Source organism: Ceratotherium simum, chromosome 13, assembly GCF_057802395.1.
Source record: "Ceratotherium simum simum isolate JZ-2026a chromosome 13, ASM5780239v1, whole genome shotgun sequence".
NCBI lineage: Eukaryota > Metazoa > Chordata > Mammalia > Perissodactyla > Rhinocerotidae > Ceratotherium > Ceratotherium simum.
Window position 1 is genome coordinate 28,871,394 of NC_141912.1, and position 21,444 is coordinate 28,892,837.

A 21,444-nucleotide genomic window follows, 5' to 3' on the forward strand; every position below is an offset into this window, starting at 1 on the left:
TCATTGTTTTCATTTGTTTTTAGCGTCTTGAGTTTCTTATTACTTTTTTTGAGAAAACCAATTTTTTTAACATCATATGTTTAGTCTTTCCCTTTCCCATTTATTTGAAATGTCACATTTAGTAAATACAGGATTATTATATAAGAGAAATATTATGTACTTATGTTTCTAGTTATTTTCTACTGCTACTGTTCCCTTCTATGCTTAAATTATTCTGCTTTGCTTACTGGATAAAGTCTAAACTTTTAAGCTAACACCTCCAACTTCATTTTGCTTGTGTTTTGTACTTTATGTTTTAACTATATTAAATTACCTGTGCTTTTTGAAAAGCTTTGTTTTGTAATCCTTTCTTTGTTGTGTAAAACCTTGTCTCATCTATGTCCTTACATTACTAACTGCAAATAACCATTTAAGTGTCTGAGTTTAAGGGCACTACTTCCAAGAACTAGAGTAGGTCTTCAGTAGAGGAACTATGTTTGTTTTTCCAGTTATCTAGTGCTGTCTAGTGAACAATAAATATTTATTGATTGACTACCCAAATAAAGAATGAATTAACTCAGATCAATACTAGGAAAAAATATTCATGCTAACATTTCTATAAATAATTAGTTTTATAATCTAGAGGAGATCTTGCATTTTTGGGGCAGAACTTGGGACAAATAAGGATGTGACAAAAAGAGAAAAAAAGGAGAAATGCTTTCTGTGGGGAATAAAGAGATGAATTAAAAATAGAGTTGGAAATGAAACTCAATTGACTTTTCAAGTTTCTACTATGAGTTGAATACACTTAGTTAGTTTAAAGCCAATTAGATTTGAGACAGACTACATGCTTAGAACAGTTTTGGGAGGTGTGTCTGATGAACTTTATCAAAGGATGTGACAGTATAAAGTGGTTGAGGACTTGGGTGCTGATGGGAAAACTTGGGGCTTGGAATCACTGGTTATTTAATCATAAAGATGTGAAAATTCTTAACTGACATGGTAGACAAGATGGTTCTAGGGAAAATAGTATATAAATGAGAAAGTAAACAATTCAAGTGTCAGACTAGTTTAACATTGACAGGAGGAAATTAGCATGACTTGGCCTCAAAGAACAGAGTCCACTGGGGAAACTTCTGGAAAGCTAAGGAGTTTTTAATCTAGAAGAGATATCTTATGATCTCAGCATTGCTTCCTGAAGAGGGGAAGACTTTTCTAATTGTTGGTAGAATTCAACGAAATCATAAGACGCGGAAAATAAGAAAATCGGTTCAAACATTATTACCATCTTCAAGGACAAGGAGGAGACTCATAAGATCCTTACCACAATGGAGTGCTTCTTATTTCTTATAGAAGAAGGAGATAGGCATCACTCTCTTGAAGGCCTCTTTTATATCTTTATTTCTAAGGCTGTAGATGAGGGGGTTCAACATGGGTGTGATGATCCCATAGAAGAGGGAAACCCTCTTTCCCCAGTCTTTAGAGGTGGATGAAGGTGGTTGTAGATACATGTAGATGGCTGTTCCAAAAAAGAGAGACACCACAACCATGTGGGACCCACATGTCCCAAAAGCTTTTCTTCGTCCTTCTGCTGACCTGATTCTCAATACTGTTTGAGCTATGAAGCTGTAGGAAATGAGGATCAATGTCACTGGAATTAGCAGAATTAACACACTAAAGAAAAAGAGTTCAGCCTCAATAGGCTTTGTGTCAGCACATGACAACTTAAGAAGGGCAGGAACCTCACAGAAAAAATGATCCACTTCCTGATGACCACAGCGTGGCATATTAAGGGCCAAGGAAGACTGCAACACTGAGTTGCCGAAGCCAGTGAGCCATGAGAAGGCTACCATCCTTAAGCAGAACCAATGATTCATGATGACTACATAGTGGAGGGGTCTGCAAATTGCCACATATCTGTCAAAGGACATAACAGCCAGGAGGAGACACTCAGTAGCACCCAGGGCCAGGAAGATGATGAGTTGGGCCACACAGCCACCATAGCTGATGGTCTTTCTGTTGCGACAAATATTTATCAACATATGAGGGACTGTGCTTGTGGTATAACAGAGATCTAAGACGGAGAGATTAGTGAGAAAGAAATACATGGGTGTATGAAGTTTGGGATCCAGAATGCACACCATCATGATGGACACATTGCCAAAGATGGTGACTGTGTATGATATTAATAGGAGCACAAAAAGGGGCATTTGTAGCCAAGGCCTGTCTGAAAAGCCAAGTAGTATAAACTCTTTTGGGGAGCTCTCATTTGCCCAATTCATGATGACACACTTATTTTTCATTCCTAAAAATTATAAAATAGGAAAGTAGTCAATAGTTAATTATTGAATATTCTTATTGTAATTGAACTGAATTTAGATTAATTACAGTGAATAATTCAACATCAAACATAATTTATAGTCACTAAATGGAACTCTTGTAAAATACAATATGGTTATCTTGTGGTTAAAAGTAGTTCTTCTGTTTTCTGCAGTTTGTTAGACTTACGAAGTAAATCATTACGTTTATTTGACAAAGCATATAAACTTATATGTATAAAGTATGGACAATTGCAAGTGCTCAATACATTTCAATTCTTCTCTCTTTTCTTACTTCCTGAAGTACCTTAACAAGCATTTTAATAATAAATACTGCTTTTAATCCAATTATGTTTAATTCAGTCTGAAAATCCTGAGTAATATAGAGTTTACAACAGTTTCATCTAAATCTGCAGCTAATCTAAAGAAACTTTACTTGTTTTAGTTACATTTTATGCAATTTTTTGAGTTGTCTCTTCTTCTCAAGTCACATGTGTCCATTCCCACAAAGAGCTATCATGGGTATTAGATGCTTTGATTCAAAATAATAAAATTATGGCTTGCTTGTAATTTATAGTGATGACCACAGATGACATCTTCCCTCATCTTCAAAGATCTGGATGAAAATTGTAAAACTGATCATGTGATTGTTGTTTGACTAACCTGTGAATGACACTACTCAAGCCTGAAATGCATCCTAATTCTCACAAAAACCCTGGTAAATAGGTTTGATCTACATTTTATTGTTCCTCTGACTCAATGAGAATAAACAATTTACACACTCACTAATAGTGAGGCCAAGACTAAAAGCCAGGATTTAAAGGCAAGTCTTTTTTTTAATACCATATTTTCCCCAAAACATACAGATAGCACAATAAGATTGACTACATACAACACAACAGTGGTTATAAATGAAAACAGGAACACAAAAAAATCAAATAATCAAGTTGATTTTCTTCAGTCTGTGGAATTTATCAGTTATTTAGGTTTAAGACCCAAGTGCACCTAAGTTTCTTCAGTCTACTTTTCATGTTTAAATGCAAGGTCATTGATATAACTTACACCATTTCAATGTACAGGCATAAAAATAGTGCTGCTAGATAGACTTAAGAAAGAAGATAAAATAAGAAGGATTGACATGTATGTCACCAGAGTGGAGTACCTTTTCTAGAGTCAGAAACACTGATATGTGAAGTGTAACTTGACCCTGAGAATGAATAGAGATGGTTCTAAGATACTTAAATCCTTCCATTATATGTGGTTATAATTTTGGCTTTTTAGCTACTGATATACATTATTCCTTGGTAAATAACAGTGATACACCTTTAGTGGAAAAATGCAACAAGATAAGTGATTTTCCTTTTCTGATTGTCCATGTAGATTAAGTTTTCACTTGAAAAAAAATTATTTACAAAGATAAAAGATAAATGCAAAATGGAAAAATTTGCAGTATTGAGGGCAAAAATGGTTAATATATTAAAATATAAAAAATTATTACATTATAATCATGAGAAAAGACCAAACATCCAGTAAAAAGTGAGCAATGGATATAAATACGCAATTTGAGGAACAAAAAACTATACAGCAAAAGTAAAATAGAAAAGATACGCACATTTCTTATCATTAAAGAAACACAAATCAAAAAACCCATGAAATATTACATTGTCTATTCATTTGGTAGTGTTAGAAAAGACTGGCCTTACAAGTTAGCTGTTAGGAACACTGCCTCTGGAGCTACAACCTGCCAGCGTTTTATTTCTCAGCTGTGTGATTCTGAGCAAGTTGGTGAACATCCTTGTGCCACATTAAAAAAAAATCTATGGAATGATAATAAGAGAGTTATTATGAAAGTCAAATAAGACAATTCATACACATCTGAACTTAGGACAGTGCCTGAAACATAGTAAGCGTTTAATGAATGTGAGTTAGTTATCACTAATAGTATCATTAACATTAATCATTAGTAGTAATTACTACTACTAATAATATATCATTATCTCATCTTGTCATGTATATGACAAAACAGACAACCAAGTTTCTATTGGTGGTGCCAAATCTCCTTATAATTTTGTAATATGAAATAATAAAGTGTATACCTCCTTTTTCTTTGTTTCTAGCACAATACTGAGAACATAATTTTCCAGTAATTAGAAGTCAAATCAATGGTTAGTAGGAGATATTGGGTTATCTGAAGAGCACAGGAGATAAGAGGACTCTTCTCAGTAGCTGTTCTTTTTCTACTTCTATTTTTTTCACGTCTTCTACTCTTTCTTACATTTTGTATTGTGCTAGTGTCAGCTCATCCACCAATTCCTCTTTTACATTACTAGAAAAAGGAACTTACCTCTTGACAGGCATGTATTCCTTCCACTGTCATCTTAACTCTGTCCCTATGCATACACTCTATACTAATCAAGAGAAACTTTCAATGCCACTAATTCTTTTTTTGCTTAAAAAAAATGTCCCACCAACTCTTTTTATGTATGGAGATATGTATGTATGTATGTATATAATGTGCAAACATTTATTCAAAAAGGTGAAGTGATAACAAGGATTTTTGGAATCACTGAAAATGCTTGACATTTATTTCAAAATTCTCAGGAAATAAATTGAAAACTCTGATTATTTAATGTGATGTAAAACAGAGACAGGGATGTGGATGAGATGACCTTGAGAGACCCTTCCCACTGATGGTAACATAATTTTCTATAGTAGACGTCACTCATCTTTTTTTATTTTTAAGTGTCAAAGAGATATTCATACCTTTCTTTGTGCCATGTTTTGAAGGAGGTCTGGTCCAAATACAGGCTGATAAATGCAATGACTTTTTGAGCTTTCAATCCTTGTGACATCCTTATTCAACTACATTTTGCTCACAGATTGAAAATGAAATTAGCATGTAACCTGGACTGTATCAAGAACATATAACATGAAAAAGTCCTTATGATGAGGTAAAAGTGTATTTTAGATATCATCTTCAGTCACTCAGGCATTTTTGACTGACAGGTTGCTAATTGATTTTACAATGAGAAGCTGATCTTATAGATACCAGAACATTGGTAGAGTCATGAAGAGAAGATTGTACCTTTAAATAAAGGGCTTGCTATTCATACAATGCTGTGTCCTCTTTTAACCCTAGGGATCCCAGAGTCCCTCAAGTTTAATTGGTCATTATGTCCAGAGAGGAAATAGGTGAACCCTATTCCCAGCTGCACTGGTAGCATAATACTGGCACATAAATGGTTCACAAATTCTAAACAAGAGCGAAGAAAATAGTCATGAAGCATAAACCATGAAAAATAATTTTGGAGTTTAATCAGGAGAGCACAAGGCTAAATGAACTTATAGCCCCAAATTCTTTTTATTTTTTATTTCTTTTTTTTTGTGAGGAAGATCAGCCCTGAGCTAACATCCATGCCAATCCTCCTCTTTTTGCTGAGGAAGAATGGCCCTGGGCTAACATCCGTGCCCATCTTCCTCCACTTTATATGGGACGCCACCACAGCATGGCCTGACAAGCGGTGTGTGAGTGCGTGCCAGGTTTCCAAATCCTGGCCGCCAGCAGCAGAGCGAGCGCACTTAACCACTACACCATGGTGCAGGCCCCTTAAATTCTTTTTAAAAGGTCACAGTCTCAAAGACTGAGTCCACTGATGGTGTATAAAAGAAAAGTATAGTTCTATTGGTCATTGATTTTTGTAGTGAATATGTTTGCACTAAACCTGCTAAAGATCTTCAGGTTAAAAAACTGTATCATACAAAGTCACAACATATAAATTAATATACTGAAGATTAAGATTAGCATGAATTCACTGAGGCAGAACTAGTAGAAGTGATATGGACTTGAAACAGGAAAACTTTTTGAAAATAAGTTTATTTAAGCAATTTATAACAGTATGTACTCATCTAAGATTTTTCGTAAAATAAAGAAAATTGAAATTGAATTAGCATCAGCCTAGACAAAATCTCAAAGAAAATCACTTGCTAGTATTTTAAAGTATTTATTTCCCCTTATTTTTCTTTTGTGTGTAGTGCATTTTTATGAATTGTAAAATCATACATGTAGACTACAATCATTTTCTAAATAATAATACTTTCTTAACATGTGATTTTTGTAGCCATATAACATTTATACATTAATAATTTATATATAAATTATATATTTGTTGTTAGTGTCTTTGAGTCAATTCTGACTCCTAATGACCATTTTTTCAATACTGGTGGCACAGCTTTCAGCATCATAGCAACACACAGGCGCCACAGTATGGTAACCAACAGACAGGTGACGTGGTTCCCTGACCGGGAAATGAACTCGGGCTGTGGCAGGGAGAGCACTGAACCTTAACCACAGGAACACCAGGGCTGGATAAATTATATGCGTGTATATATATATAATCTATATGTACATACTTTCCCAATCATTTCCCTACTATTAAATGTTTGCATTTTCTGAATTAGTCACTTCATTCAGAATAAAATTCTTGCAATATCTGACCTTCTTTAGATTGTTTACCAGAAGCTAATGATTGTATTAAAAAGTATTAGTATATGCTATATATATTCCTAATTATTTTTCAAAAGAATATAACTGGTTGGACTTGGATTATAATAGAAAAGTAGTTTTAGAGGAAGATTATAGAAGAGAAGCATAGAAACCTAAGTCTCACAAGGTATCACTGAAGAAAAATATGTGTATATTTTTCCTGTTTTGGTTTCCCTTATGTCTCACCAATTTTAATGCTGAATATTGAATTATCTTCATAGCTATAAAGTTATCTTTATTTTCTTTATTTCCTTTACAATCCTAAGGGATGCATGAGTGGTGGTCTCTGTCATATCTCCATTTGCTTAACTAGTCTGTCCACTGAAAAGATCAAATAGATCTTGGATGATGACAACAGACTACCACAAATTCCAAGAAGTAGTGGTCCCAATTGAATCAGCCAGGCCAGATGTGTTTCCTTGATAGAACGTATTAACATGGTACTGGGTGGCATGGTATGCCATCATTGATCTGGTGAATGTGTTCTTTTTCATCCGTATCAAGAAAGATGATCAGAAGGATTTTACAACCACTTGGAGCTGACAATGGTATACTTTATCCCAAGGCTATTTTTTTTTTTTTTTTTTTTTTTTTGTGAGGAGATCAGCCCTGAGCTAACATCTGCCAATCCTCCTCTTTTTTTGCTGAGGAAGACGGCCCTGGGCTAACATCGGTGCCTATCTTCCTCCACTTTATATGGGACGCCGCCACAGCATGGCTTACCAAGCAGTGTGTTGGTGTGCGCCCGGGATCTGAACCAGCGAACCCCGGGCCGCTGCAGCGGAGGGCGCGCACTTAACCGCTTGCGCCAACGGGCCGGCCCCTATCCCAAGGCTATTTTAATTCTTCTGCCTTCTGTCATAATATAGACTGACGGGAACTGAACTACTTGCACATCTTGCAGAACATCACACTCATCAACTATATCAAGGACATCATGCTAATCAGACCACATGAGTAAGAAGTGGTTAATACAAGGAAGGTCTTGATAAGACACATATGCTCTAGATGGTCAGTGAGAAACTATAAAGATTCTGAAGCCTGACACATCAATATAAATTTGTTCATTGGTCTGGGGCATTATGGGACATCCTACCCAAAGTAAAAGACCCATTGTTGCATCATGAATTTCGTATCATAGGAAAGGAAACAAAGTGCATTCCTATCCGGCCGCTCTGTGTTTTGTAGTAAGCATATTTGATACGGGTGGAATATTGCTCCAATCCCTCTGCTAGTAACACAGAAGGCTGTCAGCTTTGAATGGGCTCCACCGTAAAAATAGGCTCTATAGCAGGTCTAAGCTTTAGTGTAAGTCATTCTGAAACTTGGGGCATATGATTTGTAAGACCCTGTATTATTAGAGGTATAAGTTCTGGTAAAAAAGCATCAAGTAGAGTTTATGGCATGTTTCTGGAAAAGTCGAAATAAAACTGTTAGAGTTTTGAGCAAAATCCTGCTATCTGTAGCAGAGGGTTATAAACTTTTTGAAAAAGGCCTTTAGTGTGCTGCTGGGTCCTGGTAGAAACAAAACACTTGACCATCGAACATCAAATAACCATACAGCCAAAATTACCCACCATGAGTTGAATGCTTTCTTACCCACCAAATCATTAAGTCAGTGGATACAGCAGCAATCATGGTAACATGATATTGGTACATCCAGTATTGAGGACAAGCATGACCAGAGGGCAGCAGCAAGCTACATGAGCAAGTAGCTCAGATCCTCATGTTATCTATCACTTTTGCATCACTGTCTCTTCCTCAGATCACACCTATACCTGCGTGGGAGAACACTTCTAAGCTAATGGAGAAGGAAAAAGCCTGAGCATGGTTCATGAATAGATCAGCTTGGTATGTGAATGCAAGTCAAAAAAAGATGAAGACTGAATTATAGTCCCACTCATGAGTGACCTTGAAAGATAGTGGTGAGGCAAACCCCTCCAAAAGAGCAGAATTTCAATTGGTACACCTGGTCTTCCACTTTATGTGGAAAGAGAACTAGTCTGAAGTTAGTCTATGTATAAATCACAAAGAATGTTAAACGACTTGAGAGACTTTTCAGGTGGTTGTAAGGAAAAAGAAAGATTTGGAATAAAGAAGTCTGGAACAGAGGCACGTGGATAGACATATGGAAGTAGGCAGATGGAGCATGTTATTCTTTGTATCACACATTAACACCCACAAGATAGAATCCACCTTAGAAAGGAATGAAAAAACAGGCAGGAAAAATAAGCCTTGGCCAGCAGATATTGTCAATGTGCTGCCTAGATAATTTTATCAAAATTGACACGTTTCTCTGTCACTAGCATTTGAGGATAGAGGTGTCTTACTCACTATTGTGTGGCCAGTGCCAAAATGTCTTAACCTATTGATGAAACTGTTGAATTAAACCATGAGGAAAATGTGAAATCTTTAAAAAGTAGAAGATGACTTCATTGAATGGGAATTATGAGTGAGGATTCTGCAGTTCCCAGAAGTCTATGTTTTGATCAGAGAAGAAGATATTGATTTAAGCTTGTTGCTAAGTCTGGATATAACTTTTCTTAATGATTCCTATGTCATGTTCAGTATGCTCCAAGAGCAGGTATTTGGGAAAGGATGGTGCCAGGTAGGTTGTAAGAGAAATAGATAATGATACCAGAGCCCCTCAAAACATACATTTCAGTGCTAAAGATGAAAAGAAAAGAAAAAAAAACCTATATGAAATCAACAAGTAATTAGAGTTCTTACCTGTCGCTAGTGTAATCTTGAGTCAGGTTCAGAGACTTAACTTCTCATATGTCTATGACACATGATATTCCTCTGCAGACACAATTTAAACTCATTACTTGAGGTATATTTATGCATAGTTAAGTTGTCAGATACTAAGTATACCATGAAATCAGTTTTTTTGAATGCATATCAAGACAGAACATTTCCAACACCCTGGAAAGTTCTATTGTACTCCCTCTCAGTCACTCCTGACCTCATAGAAAAACCATTGATATCATTTCTATTATGAAAAGTTAGTATTACCTATTCCAGAATACCAAATAAAAGAAATCATGCATTATGTTTGTTTTGTGTTTGGTTTCTTTCACTTAGTATAATATTTTTTACATTCATTCATGTTGATATGTATATCAGATCATTGCTTTTATTGCTGAGCAATACAGTATTCCATAAATATACCTCAGTTAATTTATCTTGTTGATGAGCTTCTGGGTTGTTTTTTGATTTTGATATTATAAATAGAACTGCAATGAACATTCTTTTTAAAGACTATTTTTTAGAGCAGTTTTATGATTACAACAAAATTGAGAAGAAAATACAGAGATTTCCCTATACCCTCTGCCCCCACACATGCATAGCTTCCCCGATTATCAATATCACTCACCAGAATGGTATATTTTTTACCAAGGATGAAGTTACATTGATACATCATAATCACCCAAAGTCCATAATTACATTAAGGTTCTCAATTGGTGTTGTATGTTCTATGAGTTTGGACAAACGTTTAATGCTATATATATCCATCAATATAATGTCATATGGAGTATTTTCACAACCCAAAACATCCTTTGTGCTCTGTCTATTCATCTCTCCCTCACTCTACTCCTGACAACCACTGATCTTTTTATTGTCTCCGTAGTTTTTCCTTTTCCAGAATATCATATAGTTGGAATCATACTAGATGTAGTGTAAAAATTGGATTGTTTGTCTCTTTTATTTGCTGAGGAAGATTTGTCCTGAGCTAATATCTGTTGCCAATCTTCCTCTTTTTGTATGTGAACCACTGCCACAGCATGGCCACTGACAGACAAGTGGTGTAGGTCTTTACCCAGGAACCGAACCCAGGCCCCTGAAGCAAAACATGTTGAACTTAACCACCAGGCCACTGGAGCTGGCCTGGATTGTTTGTATTTTATTCAGTTGAGGAAGTTCTTTATATATGCTGGATACAACTCCTTGGGCATATGTATGTGCTACAAATATTTTCTCTTACTCTGTGGCTTGCCTTTGTTTTGATGGTGATTTTTGATGAGACGAATTTTTAAATTATGATGAAGTCCTATCATTTTTAATCACTTTTACTTCTTGTGAGTTCTCAAGGAAATCTTTGCCTACCCAAAAGCTGCAAGGATATTCTCATATGTTGTTTTCTAGTAGCTCTATACTTTTAGGTTTTGCATTTAGGCCTATAATCCATTTCAAATTGATTTTTGTCTCTAGCATGAGGTGGAGGTTAAGGTTCTGCTTTTGTGGATAGATACTGCCCTGTTTCAGCACAATTTGTGGAAATGATGTTTATATTCCCATTGAATTGCTTTGATGCCTTTGCTGAAAATCATTTGACCATCTACATGTGGGTCTATTTCTGGACTCTTTATGCTGTTCTAATACCACACTCCCTTGAATGTGGTAGCTTTGTAATATGACTTGAATCATGTAAGGTAGTATCTTTAACTCTACTATTGTTTTTCGGGACTGTTTTGACTATTCCATGTCCTTTTCCTTCCTAAACAGATTTTAAAATAATTTTAGTAATTTCTAGAAAGAAGCTCATTGAGAAATTTTGATTGGGATTGCAATGAATCTATAAATCCATTGGGGAGAGGAGGACACTTGACTTTGAACTCAAAATATGGTCTTAATTTCCCTAGTCATTTTGTCGTTTTAAGGTCCTTTCCTGGTATAGAAATTATAGATGAAAAGCTGATTTTAACTTTCCTCACCAATAAAAATTAATTGAATTATGAACTTTTCTTTGAATTATAAACTTTTAGTAGTCAAGCTTTATAAACAGGTAATTTTAGTGAAGTAAGTAGAAAAAGGAAATTTGAATAAAATTCTTCACTTTGTCTTTCCGTTCTAAGACTTAAAGTAAAGGAAAATGGTGCAGTCGTTATGGAAAATAATATGAAAGTTCCTCAGAAAATGAAAAATAGAACTATCATATGATCTAGTAATCCCACTTCTGTTTGTTTATCCAAAAGAGCTGAAATTAGGATCTCAAAATATATTAACACATCCATTAGCACTTCATTGTAGTGTTATATTCACAATAGCCAAGATGTGGAAATAACTTAAGTATCCATTGTTGGATGAATGGATAAAGAAAATGTAGTATATACATACAATGGACTATTACTTAGTCTTAAAAAAGAAGGAAATCATGAAATATGTGACAACACGGATGAACCTTGGAAACACTATGTTAAGTGAAATAAATCAGTCATAGAAGGACAAATACTGCACGATTCCACCTATATGTGGTATCTAAAATAGTCAAACTCATAAAAGCAAAGAAAAGAATGGTGGTTGCCAAGAGCTGGGGGAGGCAGTTACCAAGCAACATGTATAAAATTTGAGTTATGCAAGATGAATAAGTTCTAGAGATCTCATGTACGACATTGTGCCTGTAGATAACAATACTGTATTGTACACTTAAAAATATGTTAAGAGAGTAGATCTCATGTTAAATGTTCTTACCACAATAACGAAAAAAACTAAAAGAAGTAAGGGAAGATTCTCTCTTCATACCAGTCATTAACTCAGGGGTGGATATAATGTAGATTGAGTATTATGACAATGAATCACTGGGAGAGTACTTTGGTGCCGCTACCTTCTTTTCAAATTGGCTTTTTCAGAGATGGCTGAAAAAACAGAAGTGCATTTCAAAGTGTTTTTCAAGCATTCGAGATCTAATATACCTATCAACGTAGTTCTAACCTGCAGCAAGTGCTCAATCTGTCAATCCATTTATCAAAAGGAGGAAGTCATGCTCACTGACCACCTATTTTTAAGATGCCACAGCAGAACAAGATCTTTCTTCATTTGTACTCACTTATTCGCAATTGCCTTAGTAGAGCAAAATTTATCAATGCCAGAAAATATTACATTGCCAATAACAATCATTTCTGTTACAGAGTACTCCTAATTTAACAGGTTTGAGCCACTTTATCTTGCTGAAATGTTAAGACATTGAACACTGTTAATCAATGTTAATTCTCAATTTTGCAATTTCACAAAACAGTTAAAGCATTAGCAATGAAATTGAAATACGTGTACTTATCATGGGAAATATGTAATTCTTTTAAGACTTTAAGTGAACGTCTAACATTGAAGGGCATTGAGGTATTTGGGATTTAAAAAATATTGAAGATTGCATATACAAGATAATTACCAATGATTAAGACTTAAATTTGTTTAAAGAAACATTTTCAATTTACTCCAAACTGAACACTTGCACATTAAGGAATGAAAGCAATTTCTGCATGTTATTGGTGACATGGTAATAAGACAACTTTTTTCTATTCTCTGTAGCTTGCAATCTTTTGAATCAGTTTAATGAAAGAACTTTGAAATAGAAAAACAATTATTGAAAAAAATCTTATACTATGTGCAACTACTTATTTACATTAACTCGTATTTAAAAAATATTCATATAGTTTATTTTTTGCATTTAGTTCCTTTATTAATTTGGCAATTATTCTTTGGTATGGACCTAATTTTATCTTTTTTTCCCCAAATTGCTAAACAGTTGTCTCAAACCTTCACTAAAAACATCTGTTTTTGTTCCAGTGATTTGAGATAATACCTTTAATATGTGATATTTCCAAATGGACTTGAGTCTATTTCTGGACTTTTTATTCTATTCCATTAATCTTTTTGTCCATTTATTTTGATGCTCATTTCTAATAGTGATACAATAAGGCAACCACAGGAGCAAAGACAGCAGAAAACTAGGGACTATTAATCTAATATACTTTCAACTTTCTCTTTCCATCTGATGTTTGAATGCAAGACTTCAAAGGATCTGAAGATTTTGAATGATTTGGGGAAGACAATATTCTATGTCCTTATTCCTATTCTGTGTTTTATTCTATGCTAAGCCCTTACTCTGCCATGAAATGGAAACTTTTTGTATTATACTTGAGAATGGAGCAACACGAACAGTGACTGAGTATGGAGATGGGGACCGTTTATGGCATGACTACAAATCTTTGATATTTGAAGTCTTTTCAAATTCCATTTGTTTTTCCATGAGTTGTTACATTTGAGATTGCAGTTGATAAGTTAATGATAGCAAGAATGAAACTCTTCCTTCTTCTAACCCCACACCTGAGATCTGACCAAACACAAAACAGGGATACATTGCTGAGGGGGAGGATTTTGACTTTTTTTGAATATTAGGCCCTCTGGGCCTCAGAAAAATGTTTATGTTGAGAGAACACTGACTATTAAGGTGGACATATAAACCTCATAAGAGGATAAAAACAAATAAGACAGAAGGTCCCCAGTTTTCCCTTTGCTTTCTACCTTTGCTTCCTTTTCTTTCTTTTTTGCTACTTAGCTCCCCTACTCATGAACTTCAACTAACCAATAAACCTCAATGCTTGCAAGGACAGTTCTCAGAAAATACCATTGTGGTTATTAGCACGAAAGAGGCATGAAACGAGAAACAACACTCCACTACAATTTTAAGTTAAGGTAGAAAACTGCCTCATAAGCCAAAACCGCAGGGATATGTAGTCAACTTTCTCTATCCTGTAAAAACTCTGCCTTGCATCAAGCAGGGAGTTCTCTGGTATTCAAGTGCTCCCTGATGTGCATCAACTGAAAAAGGCTTTAACATTTATTTGAGCCACTTAATTTTTTTGAGAGTCTTTGTGAGTGGTCTTCAAATAGCACACGTATTAAAAAACATCTATCCTCTCAGACTTTGGGGTTGCTGAGCAGAGTCTGGGATGGACAAAGTTCTAGCGACCAGTGTCCTCTGGGCAAAAGCAACAACCTTATGTGTGCTATGACAGGAAGACATTTGGGAAGCACTGTCTATCCTCCCCCATTGTCACCCCACTGATTGTCTCACCTGGTTGCCAGGTGTTGGTTTAGGTTCTGAGTGGAATATTCTATGGTGTTTCATGCAGTTTGCTGTGGACTAGGAGGGTCCTGGCAACCTGAGGCAGATCTGGTGCCATGGAGGACCACTTACTGCTATGAAGTTTTATTTTATACAAGTCCTAGAGAAGCTGAGTGAGGCCATGTCAGTGTTGCCCAGAGACATGAGACTCACACCAGATTGCTAAGGCTGAACATGGGAGATGGCGGTATGTGCAGCTATATTTGGATTTTTTTTTTTTTTTTTGGTGAGGAAGATCAGCCCTGAGCTAACATCCATGCTAATCCTCTTTTTGCTGAGGAAGACCGGCTCTGAGCTAACATCTATTGCCAATCCTCCTCCTTTTTTTTTCCCCCAAAGCCCCAGTAGATAGTTGTATGTCATAGTTGCACATCCTTCTAGTTGCTGTATGTGGGATGCAACCTCAGCATGGCCGGAGAAGCAGTGCGTCGGTGCGCGCCCGGGATCTGAACCCGGGCCGCCAGTAGTGGAGCGCGCGCACTTAACTGCTAAGCCACGGGGCCAGCCCTGGATTTTTTTTTTTTTTTAGTGAGGAATATTGTCCCTGAGCTAACATCTGTTCCAATCTTCCTCTATTTTGTATGTGGGATGCCACCACAGCATGGCTTGATAAGCGATGTGTAGGTCCGGGCGAGGGATCTAAACCCGCAAACCTCAGGCCACCAAAGTGAAGCGTGCAAACTTAACCACTACACCACCGGGCCAGCCCCAATACATTTGGATTTTTTTAGTAGTTAAAAGCCAACTCTATGCAAATAGGGAAAAAAGAGTTTAGCATAGGAAATTCTGTTCTAGTGGAAAAAATGTAAAATTTTCTTGCAAAGTTAGACTATAAAAGAGTATATGAAAACCTAAAAATACTTTTAATTTAATCCAATCTTGAGGACAAATTATCAGAGACTCTAAGTTTAAAGGCAATTAATTAATCAAAAGCTTGAGCAATTCTTCTCGTTGAGTTTAAACTCGATCCTTTAGGAAAAAAATTGAAGAAAAGAATCTAGATGTTCAGAACCAGTTGAGTTGATGACTGAGATTATAACAAGGATTCAGTCACTAGAAAACATGTTCAAGTCCATCTTAATACCAAGTGGCTAAAGCCAAAATAACATTAAAATATGTCAGATGAATGAAGAACAACTTACCATAGCAATAAATTACATTTTGGATGAAAAAGTCCATCTTTGGGAAAGCCAAAATCTACTTTCACAAGAAGCTGGAGGATGAAATAAAAAATTAAGCAACTCAATAAACAGAAATAATATTTTAACACTTGGAACAAGTGCTAAATAACGAGGGAAGTCAGACCAAATCTCTGACTTGCAATTGCTAATGATGATGAGTTTTGCTCCTCTACTTGGAGAAGATAAAACAGGTGCAGGTCTCTTAGAGTGAATATAATAAAGAAATCAGAATATGGAGATTGCTTATATAATTGGTCAAAGATAGCTCTGAATAATTTGATTTATGCTTTTGTTAAAACCTTTGGAGGAGACATAAAAATATTAATTAAATTATCTGAAGAAAATAAAAGTGCTTAAAGTCATATTAAAGCTTTCCAGAATGAATAAATCACCTATGTAGTCAGAAAATGCACAGTATGAAAGTAAGATCAAAAACACCATCAGAAAGTTTAAATAATTACTAAAGTGTATCAAGAAAATGAAATAAAACCTTACAGATTATTTGCACTTACATTAGAGGGGATTAATCACGCAAAGATAGAGGACAGCCTTTCCAAAACAGACAAAAAGATCAGTTATGTACATATGAAGAGCTATATACTAATAGAAAAGGAGCAAATCTTCTTAAAAAGTTAGAAAGAATTATTCTTATCGAAGGCACATTATTTCCCATGTGAAAAAGCTCATAATAATTAATTCACAGTTTAGTCTATCAGGGAAATCTGAACGACTTAAAGAGATATATACAACAGACCACTAAGAAAAGAATTTTTTATGGTCTTGATGGGTGAAATGCAGCATCATACACTTCTTTCAGAGGATCAGGGATTCCTCTGGATTATTTGATCACTAAGGACAGATGAGCTTCAATCTATGTTGGCTCAGGGATCCAGTGACAGAGGACCCTTGTGTAGACTAGATGTCATCTCCATAAGACAAGGATTTCAGGGAAATGATTCTTCCATTTGGTTACCTTCATCCACAAATGCAACAGAACTTACCCTAACTTCTCCTAATTCTTATGACCTCACAGGACCAGTAGAATTGAGAAGTTTTAGTATGCCTTTTGGTCATAGAGTCCGTGATTCAAAATTTTAGATATGGAGTCTAATAGATTTGGTATTAAAGATAATCTTGGTAGTTTAAGCACATCTAATTTATTTCTATCATTTGAAAGAGAAGGGGCAGGACCAGGCTTTGGTCCTCATCACTTTCCGGAATGTCACAAGTGGAACCAAAGAATTAGTTCATGAGAAGTCCTCTTTTCCTCTTCTTCCTCCTCCTCCTAGAAGCATGTAGGGACTTTCCCAATGCTACTTTTCACCAAGAGATTTTTCTGGTTCAACACATCCTCCATTAGCAATGGGAAATGTCTCTCACCAACACTGGATGTCTTCCCTATTCATACACCTCAAAGTAGAAGAAAATTATCTTCTTGGTTGACTCAGCCTTCAAGTGAACCTACTTCTTAACATCTAGGAATAGCAAGACTATCTTAGGTGTCCTAAAGTAATTATGAATTCTCGTTTAGTTTCATTGCCGTTAAAGTGTTATACAAGAGTTCAAATTGAAGCTTAATGGAATTAAATTCTGAGGGTGATGTTTTACAAAACTAGATTATATAATGTGAATCTTGTGAGTAAATAATTTTATTTTCTAGACCGTATACATACAATATTCTATTTTTAACAGGTCCACTGTAACACAATCTATAGAGAAAGATTTATACAAGCAGTTGAGCAAAGACATTTGAAACTGTCAAGACTTCTTCTGTATGCCACATACTGTATTTACTACAGTTAAAAGAAAAAATTAAAGCAATTGAATGTTTGATTATATATATTTTAATTGATTTTAAAAGATCTTTGTTGAAAATGGCAAAAGAATTAGAGATGTAGTTAAAAACAGGAAAGAGATTCATGAGGAAACACCATGGTGGACCGAGCCAAATCTAGAGCTGTTTTCTTAAATCTCCCAGGATCGCAAGATGTTACTAAATAAAACTTTGAACAAAACAAAGTGAAACAAAACAAAAGAAAAATCCAGAAAGTAAAATCATTATTTTCCGAATTTCACAGGTTATGCATTGATTATTCATCCTCCCCTGGAAACTGTGCACATCTTCTCCCGCAGTCATACATCCTTTCCTCCTCCAGTCTCACTCCTAATTTTTGCCCTTGCCTTTGACTTCACAGAGAAAATTGAAGCAATCAGAAAATAATTCCTGTCAGATTCCCACACCACGTCAACATATCCACTTGCTTCTATGCCTGTATAATCTACTTTCTATCCACCTACTAAGCTACTAAAAGATCTCTTTTTTCCTCCTTTTTGCTTCTAGCAGAGGTTAACCATCCACATCTGTCCTGGATCCAGCCCCTCACCTACTTAAAGGCATTATTCCAGAATTCCTCCTTTCTTCTGCCATGCAGTTTTTCACACACTATAAATCATTCCCATTAGTACACAAACATGCTGTCATTATATCCATCTTACAAAAAAAAATTATTTTTGACCTCTCTTGACCACATTCGCCCTGAATCTATTGAATCATTTATTTTCTTCTGTTTTCAGCAAAGTACTGTTAAATAGTTTGCTTGCTATCTCCAACTTGTCTCCTACCATTCTCTCTTGCGTCTTCTCCAGTGTGGCCTTTGTCCTCCCCCCTCTACCAAAACTGCTCTTTACAAGGTCACAGATGACTCCCATATTGCTAAATCCAATCCAAATCAGTTCCTAATCTTCATCTCACTTAACCTATGAGCAGCTTGTGGCATGGTTTTCTCTTCTTTGATATACTTTAATACTTTCTCCTTTTTCTATGAACCGAGGCAAGATTTTTTCCTCACAGCTTGTCTGAAGGGAAGTCCCAAATGCAGAGTTAAAAACATCTATGAAGCAATCTTTGTTTCTCTTTGCATTTTGTCACAAGTGGTAGCCAGAGTGAAAATGCGTCACCTCACTTTGTTTCATATTCCCCTTCTCTCAATTCCCTTTGTCCTCACCTTGCTGCCCTGAGTTTATACTTCCCAAATAAAACAACAGTACTTTTATTCCTGCCACAGCTCTGTTTTTTAGGGAATCTGAACTAAGAAATTCTCCCAGGTGTTGGGGCACAAGGTCCAGCAAGACACATTTTGCTTCATCAATAGGCTCTAGCTATTCAAAACCTGTTCTCCCATTCTTCTTCCCATATTCGTATCCACCAAATCTTGATCCTTGAATTAACAAATCTCTCATGACACAATCATTTCAACAATATGCCTTGATTTATAACAGTGATTCTCAGCCAGGGGCAACTTTGTTTTCCAGGAGACTTTTGACAATGTCTGGAGACATTTTGGTTTTCATAATTTGGCCGAGGGAGGTGGGGAGTTGCTATTAACATCTAGTGGGTAGGTGTTGCCAAACATCCTACAACGCAAAGGACAGCCCCTCACAACAAAGAATTACCTGGTCCAAAATGTCATTGGTGCCAAGGTTGGGAAACTAATTTATAAAACACTGGCACCTTCCTCTATTTGGATCTGAGCTCCTCTTTTTCCTTTATTAAGTATCCATGTATTGAAAGCAGGTCCCAGATGGAATTCTGTGAAACTCTCTGTTTTTTTGAGAATGGAATAAATAAGGAAATATAACCTTAATTACTAACTGCTGGTAAGTGTTCCTTCTTGTGAATAATTTGGATATAAAATGATTTGTGCACAGGTGTCAGTCCAAATGATCAAACATACAACAACGTTAGAAAACCAAAGGCTAACTTCAAAATTTTGTTAGGACTTGTGTTATAGAAAACCATAAAAGTGAAACAAACAAATAAGTTTACCACTTACAGTGTCACTTATATCCCTGATTTATGGACAAATAAGGAATATATATGCCCTCTGGTTAAGAAGAAAAGAGCGTGATTATTCTAAACAATAATTCAGAGGATTTCATTCAGCAGCTCTTTATAATGTGATCATTCAACAATACTCTAAAATGGGCTGGTAAGCTTTTTGTCTGCAAATAGCCAATAAGTAAATCTTTCAGACTTTGAGGGCCATATGGTTTCTGTCAACTACTTAACTCTGCCTTTGTACTGTTTAAGCAGCCCTAGATAATACATAAATGAATGGGTGTGGCTGTATTCTGATAAAACTCTATTACCAAAAAAAGCATCTTTCTGGATTTGGTCTGTGGGTCCTACTTTGCCATTCCCTACTCTAAAACAATTACCCATTCCTTTTCAGTGTATCGAGTATACTTAAAGCATGACTAATTTATGACCAATTATTTGTGACAAAAGTTAAGTTTTAAGTAATTCAAAAAAAGGTTGTTTTATGTAATTTAAGTAATTCATGGTTTTCAGTAATTATTTTTTCTGAGTTGATCCTAAACAATGACTGTTGTAGACTTTACATAGTTTACATACCAAAACTGTGTTTGAGTGCCGATATTTCTTCTCATTTCACTAAATGTCATGTTTGAAGTTTTACTGGTTTGTATAGCAAACATATTTTTTATTTCACTCTGACTTGAACATGAGTTTTTTTCTTCAGATTTTTTTAAAGTTACATTTTCTGTAACTATTTTTATATTACATAATTATGAAATATAAAATTATTATTTTTGGATAATAATTTTTATTATTATAGCCCATAAATTATTTAATTTATGAGTATTATTTAATTTATTTATTGTTTAATTAAAATTATTTGGGTATTATTTAATTAAAATTATTTAATTTAATTATGGGTATCATAATGATACCCATAATTATTATTGGACAAGTTAATGGTGTAGTTTCATGATTACTCTTTTATATTCTGTTTATTCAGAGATTAATTTGCCCTACTTTTGAGATGAGAATGAATGGAAAATATAAAATTTTCCACAAAGTGGTTATGACAATCGGTAGCATGACCTTTTAAAGGAATATATAGAAGAACTATATAAAATGAAAAATTATAAATTAAAAATAAAACATATTATTATGAAATGTGAATATGCACATAGCATATGCATTTGTGAAAGGTTTATAAGAGACAGACTATTATTTCCAGAAGACAATATTCTATTTGTGAAGCGAATAGAGTTTTACACATAAAGAAATTATGTGTAATGATCACTTTTTCACAGTTCATAGATTGGAAAAAATTATATTAGTTCATACTATAGAGAAATCAAAGAAAATCAAGGAATTGTTGAAATTATCTATTCAACTCCGAATATTCATAATGTTTTTGATTTATTTCAACATGCCTGCATTTTTTTTAAGGAATATAGCTTTCTGCGATTGGTAAATGACTGAATATATGAATTCATTTTAAATACATTTTAATAAATCTAGGAAGTGTTCCATTAGAATTCTATCACCTAGTCCAACTTTATTAGGTAGATGTCCATTTGTAGTAGACTTTCTAAATATGTCATAGGTTTCTGTTAGTTATACACACAGCAATACATCTTCTACCATTTTGTTTCTTATTTTTATACTCTGTTTATGATGCCTTTTCTCTGATATTTAAAAAATAT

At 35.0% G+C, this 21,444-nt stretch overlaps 1 protein-coding gene across 1 annotated transcript; it reads right to left on the reverse strand.

Annotated features, from left to right (window-relative positions):
* Window positions 1-1,319: 1,319 nt before the first annotated feature.
* LOC101407568 (putative olfactory receptor 2B3) lies at window positions 1,320-2,261 on the reverse strand. Its single transcript, XM_004441733.3, has one exon. The coding sequence runs from the start codon at window positions 2,259-2,261 to the stop codon at window positions 1,320-1,322; it is 942 nt and encodes a 313-aa protein (XP_004441790.2).
* Window positions 2,262-21,444: the final 19,183 nt, after the last annotated feature.

Bases quoted from the DNA above. Each gene is read 5' to 3' on its own strand.
- LOC101407568 (XM_004441733.3), bottom strand. From the start codon at position 2,261: ATGAATTGGGCAAATGAGAGCTCCCCAAAAGAGTTTATACTACTTGGC.